General features: G+C 36.8%; 2 protein-coding genes across 6 annotated transcripts; one reads left to right on the plus strand and one right to left on the minus strand.

Annotated features, from left to right (window-relative positions):
* Positions 1–1,361: 1,361 nt before the first annotated feature.
* Positions 1,362–5,723, minus strand: LOC106300644 (TSK-associating protein 1). Of its 5 annotated transcripts, XM_013736834.1 has the most exons (23): positions 5,497–5,723; positions 5,362–5,419; positions 5,243–5,284; positions 5,025–5,149; positions 4,857–4,926; positions 4,637–4,696; positions 4,506–4,553; positions 4,360–4,416; positions 4,227–4,274; positions 4,051–4,119; positions 3,930–3,977; positions 3,746–3,814; positions 3,626–3,673; positions 3,470–3,538; positions 3,345–3,392; positions 3,202–3,261; positions 3,073–3,120; positions 2,940–2,990; positions 2,801–2,848; positions 2,656–2,715; positions 2,536–2,583; positions 2,281–2,465; positions 1,362–2,205 (listed from the first exon to the last, which is right to left on the minus strand). In XM_013736834.1, the coding sequence occupies exons 1-23, from the start codon at positions 5,584–5,586 to the stop codon at positions 1,522–1,524; spliced, it is 2,133 nt and encodes a 710-aa protein (XP_013592288.1). In that variant the 5' UTR covers positions 5,587–5,723; the 3' UTR covers positions 1,362–1,521. The 5 variants fall into 5 exon arrangements, with proteins under 5 accessions (XP_013592288.1, XP_013592289.1, XP_013592290.1 ...); XM_013736835.1 differs by lacking the exon at positions 2,940–2,990; XM_013736836.1 differs by lacking the exons at positions 4,051–4,119; positions 4,227–4,274.
* A 518-nt stretch (positions 5,724–6,241) lies between these two features.
* Positions 6,242–8,571, plus strand: LOC106297437 (zinc finger BED domain-containing protein DAYSLEEPER-like). The gene is made up of 7 exons (XM_013733673.1): positions 6,242–6,246; positions 6,310–6,364; positions 6,470–7,102; positions 7,145–7,343; positions 7,390–7,508; positions 7,587–8,114; positions 8,497–8,571. The coding sequence occupies exons 1-7, from the start codon at positions 6,242–6,244 to the stop codon at positions 8,569–8,571; spliced, it is 1,614 nt and encodes a 537-aa protein (XP_013589127.1).
* Positions 8,572–10,091: the final 1,520 nt, after the last annotated feature.

A 10,091-nucleotide genomic window follows, 5' to 3' on the forward strand; every position in this document is an offset into this window, starting at 1 on the left:
AACCATGGGGATGGGGATTGTGTCTTTTGTTCCTTTCTCCTCGTTTGGTTGGATACTTAAAAATAATTTGTCTTTTGATTAAAAAAGAAAAAAGAATCCCTCTTTTGATAAATTATTATTATTATTTAAATACGACTAATGTAGGTAATTAAATTCTAGGTTTCTTAAAATAACTACACTAATAAATTTCTTTATTTTTTTGAACTGAAGAACTACAATAATAATTACATGTGGTTAGAAACTTCTCCTAAAATTTTCATTACATCCTTTTCAATGAATTTTTAAAATTAACATAATGTAATAAATAGGAAAGGTATTATTGTGAAGAGAAATATATATATATATGTGGGAAATAGGGTTCAATGCTCTCATGAGTTCTTATCATTGATTTCATATGTATATTTTAAATTTTACTGTAATATTAATATTATATTATAAATATTTTAATAAGAGGTTTTATCAATGCTCTCATTAGTTCTTATGCTTTCATATATAATTTTTAAATATATATATAATTCTTAATATGATAAAATATCTTAGAATATCATGAATAATAATTATCAACTTTGATTAGGGTTCTTGGAATTATTTTGGGGTATGAATATTCCAAAAAGGAGTATGAATTGGAAATATATATCAGAATCTAATTTGTTTATGGATTTTTGAAAACTTATTCTATTAGAAATCTGAAAAAACATTATTTGTTTTCGTCTCTATCACCAACCATATCCCAAAAAGGGGTATGAATTTAAGTTACATATCAGGATCTAATTTATTTTTGAAAATTTTTAAAGTTATTTTATTAGTTAGAAATCATATCAGGATCTAATTTATTTCGGAACCAGAAGAATGACTAGCGTTTGCAAACTACTTGACATATATAAAGACCCTTAGTACTGGATTTCAGAGCTCGGAGATCATCTATGTACCAAAAACGCATAACACACAGGCGGACAAACTAGCACGGAGTGCAAGAATTCAACTGTTTTTCGTCGTTCACATGGATGCAGAGCTACCCTTTTGGTTAACAGAGTCTATATAAGTCTGTTTTCTTTTTGTTGATGTCAAAAAAAAAAAAAAATTAGTTAGAAATCTTAAAACATTATGTGTGTTTTCTCTCTACCTCCCATCCTGTTAGAAAAAGGAGTTTGAACTAGACATAATATATCATGATCTAATTTACATATCAGGATCTAATTTATTTTTGAATTTTTTAAAGTTATTTTATTAGAAATATTTAAACATTATTTGTTTTTCTCTCTATCTCCGATCCTCCTGTTAGGAAAAGGAGTATGCATTAGACATCTATATCATGATCTAATTGACATATGAATTATTGAAATCTTAAATTTTATTTGAAATCTGAAGAACATTGTTTATTTTATTGTCTATCTCCAATCTCTCTCTCCTGATATAACCACCACACAAAGTCTGAAACAAAACATGAGCACAAAATACAAAACAAGAACAAACAAGACCTCCAAATTGGCTCTAAACACAACCAAGAATCTCAGCTCCTCCCTAAAGAGAACTAAGAAACTTAACCCATATGATCTGTGCACTCTCCATTGCCTCTCTCGCAAACTCCTCAGCCGCTTGCTCCTCTTTCGCCTTCCTCACAGCTCCATGATACTCCTCGTAAGCCTCTGAAGCATCAACAAGAAGATGAGAGAGACCTTTCACAACCTCCTTAAACTTCACGTCAACAGCTTCTCTCTCTGTTTCAAGCTTCTTCAACAGTTTCTTGATCGCAAAGATTTTAATGTACAACGCGTCTCCTCTCTGAGCAAGCCTTTTAGCCTCCTCGAAGTTAGCGTCCACGAAGGTTTGCTTCTCAGTGGCAGTCTCTTTGAGCATTGTAGCTCGTGCCTTTGCGATGTTGACACGCTCGGAAGCTTCAAGTCCTTCTGTGATGACGTTTCTGTACTTAGCTAACCTAGAAATGTAACTGATGGGAGCTGAGCTAAGCTCTTCGAAAGTTGCAGCCATAACGAGAATCTTATCAAAATCTTGACGTGTCACGAGCTGACGAGCGGTTAAGCCACGAAGCTCTTTCAGTTTAGCCCTAAGGCTCTCTACAGTCTCTGATGTGGCTGCTGATTCACTTGTGGATGAAGTGAGAACATTATGAGATTCCTTTTCTTTCCTGTGACTCTCAACTAGTTGGGTTAAAGACTTAGTGAGACTAGAAGAAGTCTCTGTTCCCTGCATAAGTTAGGGTTTTGAAATTAGGTTGTGATTTTGTTTCTTGCTGCTCAAGAAAAGGTCAGAAAACAAAACCTGGAGTTCAGATTCTTCTGAGAGGATCTCTTCTATGCTATACTGTGTTGATATAGAGATTGAAGCAACTTCGTCTTGCTTTAAACCAGCTTTGTCTTGATTGAAACAGCCACAGACACCTGACTGTCCTAGTCCAAGAAACTCTGGTGTAATGGAACCGCTCTGTTTCATTCCACTCTGAGCTTCTGCAGAACAAGAAGGTGGAATCATACATTTTGAAATTATATTAAATGCTTAGTGTAATCTTCAAGTTACCTTCAAATTCGCGTTCGATCTCTTCCAACATTAACTTTCTCTTAGCAGCTGTAACAAGAATTTATAGATTAGGGTTTGAATGTTTGCATGAGAAGGTTGTAAAAGAGAAGAGAGTTGTACATTGTTCTTCATTGTTTATGGAATCATCAGATTTTATCTGTTGAAGACCTTGAATAGCATCTGCAAGTACAATATTTAACATGTTCAAGATTTTTTCTGAAGCATATGAGCTACAATAAGACAGATAAATAATATGTTATGATACCTTCAAACTCACGTTCCATATCTTCAAGTATACTCTTTCTCTTTGCAGCTGTAATAAAGAGACAGAGAAACATAAGTTTCTTATTATATTAGGAGATAAATAGTTGAAACACACACACAGAAAAAAGTAAGTATTTTACATTGATCATCATCAGTGAACTCATTTAGTTGTTTAAGATCACGTGTAGCAGCTGCAAGTAGACATAGATAGACACATTCTTAAAAATTACATTCACCAAGTTTGGTTCTATTGCATTTTGATAATAATATTACCTTCAAATTCACGTTCAATTTCTTCAAGCATACTTTGTCTCTTTGCAGCTGTAACAAATACATCAAAACTTGTCTGAGATTAACCCTAGAGGGAAAGAAAAGCAGATCAGAAGGGAAGGGTATGTCTACTTTGTTCTGTGTCTTCACTGGAGCTTTCAACTTGAAGTTGCTTAAGGCTATCTGTAGCAGCTGTAAAGAGACAAGACTCTCAGATTACACTCAGAGATGTGATATGAACTAGTTAAGACCAGCAAAAGTAATGTGGAAGATACCTTGGAAATCGCGTTCGATCTCTTCTAATATACTCTGTCTCTTTGCATCTGCTTAACAGCAAGATCAAGATCAAGAAAACCATATACAGCAAAATGGTACAAATAAAGAAGAGGGGATTATATACCTTGTTCTTCTTCAGTTTTGTCCCCGGTTGAATCATTAGCCTTGAGTTGTTCAAGCCCTTTTGTAGCAGCTATGAGAAACACAACACAGAAACATATACTTAAGTAACATAGAAATTTCTTAGTGATAGATAAAACCTGATTAAGACGGTTAGTACCTTCGAATTCGCGTTCTATCTCTTCAAGCATACTTAGTCTCTTTGCAGCTGTAACAAGAAGTAGAAGCAGCTTCAGAGACAATGTATCAGAGTAAACATAAAGAGATCATGAGACTTTACATTGTTCTTCATCATCCTTGCTTCCGGTAGAATCAGAAACTTTTATTTCTTCAATGCCTTCAATAGCGGCTGAAAGTAGAAAAATTTAAATAGAAAATGCATAAGTAAACACTTTTTCATCATTTTACTCACATTTTGTTCATAATGAAACTTAAGAGCAGAAAGTAATGGTGTCTCAATAAACCTTCAAACTCGCGTTCAATCTCTTCAAGCATACTTTTTCTCTTTGCAGCTGTAACAAAGACACAGAACCATTTACAAAATGCTAAAGCAAAGACAAATTTGAGAGGGAAGAGGTTTATTACATTGTTCTTCATTATCTTTGTCCCCAGTGAAGTCATTAACCTTTAGTTGTTCAAGATCCTTTGTAGCGGCTACAAGTAGGAAGTTAAACAGAAGACAAAGCAATCTTTTAGATTAAACATTCCAAAATAGAGGAATTATTCTTAGACAGGTTTCAAAGGGTATGTTAAGAATATACCTTCAAATTCGCGTTCGATCTCATCCAGCAAACTTTGTCTCTTTGCAGCTGTAAAAAGGACACAGATGCTGCTGCATCAATGAAGGATACAACTGAATCAAAAATACAAAGTAAGAGAGGAAGAGTTCTTTACATTGTTCTTCATCATTTCCTTCATCAGTCTTTAGTTGTTTCAAACTAGTTGAAGCAGCTGAAAGTAAGAGAAGCAAAAGAAGACAATTTAATTAGTGAGGTTTGTATAAACTAACTATAACCATACGGATTGAATCTGTGAGATACCTTCAAAATCTCGTTCAATTTCTTCCAACATCTTCTGTCTCTCAGCAGCTGAAACAAGAGGCAGATAACAACCACCTCAGCAAAAGACAGAACTTATGAAGAAAAGTGTAAGAGAGAAAAGCTGTTCGTACATAATTCTTCACTGTCCTTGGCACCATCAGATCCAGCTTGGTTCAGACCATTGAGATGGGCTGCAATTAATCAAGAAACAATCACTTTACTAAACTCCAACTTCTAATTAGTTATGGACTTAACAAAGATTTGACTTTCTATCTTTAGAAGGCATTTTCTTCCTATAACACCATAAACACAATCACTATGAGAAATAGAGAGATTAAGATCTTAACATACCTTCAAATTCAAGTTCTATTTGATTCGAGAGACTCGACCGTTGAACACTTTCATCACTAACAGCTCCAACCTAAACACAAAAGAAGACAAACGGCCCCTTAGTTCTATAATAAACTAACTTTGCAGAAATCTCTTAGGCAGATTCATCATCTAAATCTGAATCCTAACCTGGTTTGAGTTATCAGCTGAATCACTGAAAGTAGTGCCCTCAGATTCATCAGACAGAGACAGAGAAATAGTGTTCTGATCAGTCGCTGTAGTGTTCTTCTGGTTCTCAGTCACTATATCTGAAGCTGTAGACACAAAAAAAAACACAGAAGCTGAAGAAAACAGAACTGAGAAAAGAACAATAAAGAGGCAGAGAGAGAGAGAGAGGGAGATTTTACACTGATCTTTATCTTCCTTGCCTTGAAGAGCATTGACACTATCTGCAATTCAAAAACAAATCAGTCCAAGAAAACAAAAATAGAGGGAGAACCTTAATGATTCTAGGTATTATCTTTACCTTGGTATTCACGTTCAATTAGATCCAAATGACTCAGCCTACTAGCACCACCATCATCCTAAGAACACACCAAATGAATCATTTTTCTTTAGGGTTGAAAGAAGCAGAAAAAAAGGTACATGGTTTGTGTGTTACCTGACAAGAAACGTCATGGAAGCTGGAAAGAACAAGACACAGAGACAAACCCAGAGCAAGAAAATTCATTCTCATGGCGGATACTTTCATTAAAGGTCGCAATCTTTTAGCTTGAAGAAAGCACAGTGGAAACGTTTTTTTAATACAAAACAGTTGTAACTAACTCAAACGTGTGTCATATTTTTTTTTTCTCATGGCTCTCTCTTCTAGAGAACTCATATGGTGTGTGTGGTGTGTAGTAAAACTAAACAGATGCATAAAATAATCCGAACGCACTAGAGCAAAACGTATCTATACACTTACCCTACTATACTAGGATTGAACTTAGAACTTCATTTTTAATATTTACATTTAATTTAATTTGATGTGATGTGATAGTTATAATTACTTTATAAATTTTTCACCTTGTTCGGGTTTTATGTGATGGTTATAACTTTATAGTATTACCTAGCCCTGCGATTCTGAACCGAACCAAACCGAAGATTGTGGATTTCGGGTTAACAACAAACCGATCGACAGATTTTTAAAACATCTTCGGTTATTGCATCGGTTCGGTTCTTTAATTCCAATCGGTTATCCAAATTTTAACATAAGTATATATATCCTTATAACCTAATTATCGGCTAACCTAAACATAATCAGTTAATAATCTCTTTTCTCTTTCTCTCAAACCCGAGCTTCTCTCTTCTTTGTTTCGTCGATTCTGAAATCCGAGTAATCTCGTCTTCTTCGTTTGATTCTGACCATGAGGTAAGCTTATACTTCTGTCTTTGTAGTTCTATGTCAGTTTTCAGGGTTGTTTGTCCATTGCAGTTTAGCATTCGAGTTGGATTTGGGATTTAGAGTTTCTCTAGAAATTGATTTTCGGGTTTAAACATTTTGTGTTTGGGTGTTAACTTGATTATTAGTGTTTTTTGTTGATATTCATATTCTCTCTATTTTCTAATTGGTATTCTTTCATCTTATTATATAGATGTCAGGTTGTAAAGACAATGATAAACTACTTGGAGATGGCATTGAACCACATGCAAATGTAGCTACCGGAAAAAAAAGATCAGCTTCAGAGAGGTCAAATTCTGACCTTCCTCTGGTTCCAAAGAAAAGGCAAGCTCAAAGAGCGGCGGTGTGGCAACACTTCAATCAACATGAAGATAACATGGGCCTCTGCAAAAGTCGCTACTGTGGGCAAGAGATCGGATGCGACACCAAAAAGAGTGGGACTAGCACTATGAAGAATCATATTGCTCGGTTTAAGTTCTTCAAAGCTTTTGAGGAAAGTGGTAGTCAGCATGGTTTAGGAATTGATAGTAGTGGTGTAGTTACTGCGGTTATGTATGATGATGGGTTGTTTAGGAGATCTGTGAATGAGATGATTGTGTTGAATGAGCTGCCATTTTCTTTTGTGGAATCCGAGGGGTTTAGGAAGTTCTGTCATAATGTCTTGCCCATGTATTCAGTTCACTGCAGAAGGACAATAATAGAGGATATATTGGGCATGTTTATGAAGGATAATTCGAGTTTGAAACCGTTGTTTTCTTCTGAGAAGAAGAGAGTCTCCTTAACCACTGACATTTGGACAGCTCCTACAACATCCTACAACTACATGGTAGTCACAGTGCATTGGATTGATAGAAATTGGGATATGTAGAAGAGGATTATCAATTTTAAACTTGTGACACATCACAAAGGAGACACCATTGCTGAGCATCTGAGTCAGTGTCTGGCGGATTGGGAAATTGAAAAGGTGTTCACAGTGACAATGGATAATGTTAAAGGGAATGACAAGGAACTGCGTTTGTTCACTAAAGCTTGTAGACAGCTAAGACCTAATGCTCTAATCAAGGATGGCATTATTACATATGCGTTGTTGTGCACATGTACTGAACTTGATAGTCAGGGATGGTCTAGCTGAGGTGAAAGAAAGTGTAGTAGCTATTAGGAATGATGTCAAGTATGTCAGATCATCTGGTACATGGCTTCAATCATTTCAGTTGAGGGTTCTAACTAGAAAGGTTAGTAGATGAAGCTTGTCTCTAGATTGTATTACACGCTGGAACTCTACATATCGTATGTTGTCGGCTGCATTGAAGTTCAGAGTTGCATTTGAGAAGTTATTGTCTGAAAATATGCTATACAATGATTACTTCAAGGAATCAGAAGAGAATGGACATAAAAGGGTTGGGCCTCCAACTGCTCACAGAAGGGATGAAGTCCATAGGTTCGTTAAGTTTCTTAAACTCTTTTTCGGAAGCACTTTGGCATTTTCAGAATCTAAGACAGTTACCTCGACTAGTTGCTACAATGAGGTTGTGATCATTGAGAGGAACTTGATAGCTTTGAGAAACAGCAGAGATGACCTTCTACGGCTTCAAGCAACAGATATGAGGACCAAGTTTGAAAAGTATTGGGATGGATTAATCAACATGAACCCGCTTGTCATTATTGCAAGCATCTTTGATCCTAGAAACAAGATGCAATTTGCATCTATTTGTTGTGATAAGATTTATGGTAAGGACAGTGTGGAAAGTGCTCATCTCAGAACCTCCATTAGGGCACTGATGAAGCAGTTGTATGAAGAGTATGTTGTGAAGATAGGTCCACTTGTTAGGAAATACGCGGTCAAATTTTGCGGTAAACCAGAATTTATGGGAGCGGGAAAAAACACACACACAAAATTGTTAACGGAGTTCGGCCAATGTTGCATACGACTCCGGACCTGCTACAGATCTTTTATTATCAACCCGGAAAATTTTACAAGCTCTCAACTCACACCCCGATCCCAAATACACCAAAAAATAACTCGTAATTTCTTAAAGAAGATTTTTTGTGAGAAAAAAATATTTTTTTTTCTCCTTCTTCTTCGATCTCTCTTTGTTCTCTCTTTGTGTTTTCTTGTTTTGGGATGCATGAAATGGTTCACCATATCTCTCCTTTCATAAGCATGAAGAAGGTGTTTGGTGAGCTCACAATCTTTGACAAAACCAACGTCAACAATTTCAGCCGCCTAACATCACCGTCCATGCCGTCACCGTCCAACACAAAAACGTGTTCTTTGACTTACAATCTCCCACTTGAAGACTGATTTCAATCTGTCTTCACATCTTGATCAATGTAGCAGGTGTTCCCAGCTTGTTACTCCAACAAACCAACTGAGGTTTCACACAACCTCAGCTTATCATACGACACGATGCCGGATTCTTGCTTCCTGGGATCTTCTCAAGCATCTACATCAAGCTGCCAATAGCAGAAGCATATGGAACTTTATCCATATATTCCATCTTGTCTTCTGTCTTTGGAGACTGTTCTCTGGATAACCAAAAGTGACTTGCCAGGGGAGTACTGATCGGCTTCGCGTCATCCATGTTAAACCTCTTGAGGATCTTTGGAGACTGTTCTCTGGATAACCGAAAGTGACTTGCCAGGGGAGTACTAACTGGCTTCGCGTCATCCATGTTAAACCTCTTGAGGACTTTCTTCACATACTCCTCTTGTGATAACTTAAGACCTTCCTTGCTTCTACTGATTCGCATCCCTAGAATTTGTCTTGCTTCTCCAAGGTCTTTCATCGCAAGCTCTTCTGAGAGTTTCGTCTTCAAGCTATTGATCTCGTGTAATTCTGCTCCTACTATCAGCATGTCATCGACATATAGGAGCAATATCAAGTAGGACTCTTCAAGCGTCTTGAAGTAACAACAGTGGTCAGCTTCACACCTCAAGAAACCAACGCCTTTAATAAAGTTGTCGAACCGTTTATACCACTGTCTTGGAGCTTGTTTTAAGCCATACAAACTCCTTTTCAGCTTGCAAACAAGTCTTTCATTCCCTTTGATCTCAAAGCCTTCGGGTTACTTCATATAAATTTCCTCATCCAAATCACCGTGAAGAAATGCCGTCTTTACATCCATTTGTTGAAGATGCAGATCTTCTTGTGCTACCAGCCCAAGAACTGTTATGATGGTCACCATCTTGACTACATGAGAGAAGATTTCAGCGTAGTCAACACCTTTTTTTTGTTGGAATCCCTTCACAACAAGCCTCGCTTTATAGCGCTTACTTCCATCAGGTTCTTCTTTTATTCGGTAGATCCACTTGTTATGCAATGCCTTTTTCTCCTTAGGAAAATCTGCTAACTCCAACGTGTGATTGGATAACAACGAGTCCATCTCGTCGTTCATTGCAAGCTCCCACTTGATCGACTCATCAACTTGCATAGCTTCCTCATAACATTCAGGCTCGCCTCTGTCTGTGAGCAGAATGTAGTTGAGTGATGGAGAAAATCTTACAGGCTTTCTGATGATTCTGCTTGACTGTCGTAACTCTGTGACTGGTGTATATGGGACCACTTCAGAATCATCACTTTCTTCAGCTTCATCACTCTCGTCTTGAGAGATTTCTCCTTCTGCTATTGCGGTATCCTATGGAAACTCCGGTGTCAGGATATCTTCTAAGTCAACAACTCCAGGCTCTTTCCTCTCTGAGCCTTCTCTTAGCTTATCCTTGTACAAAGCTTCTTTGTTGAACACAACATTCTTGCTGCGGATGATCTTCCGATTTTCGTCATCCCAAAACCGGTAACCAAACTCCGCGTTACCATA

This window comes from Brassica oleracea, chromosome C6, assembly GCF_000695525.1.
Source record: "Brassica oleracea var. oleracea cultivar TO1000 chromosome C6, BOL, whole genome shotgun sequence".
Lineage (NCBI taxonomy): Eukaryota > Viridiplantae > Streptophyta > Magnoliopsida > Brassicales > Brassicaceae > Brassica > Brassica oleracea.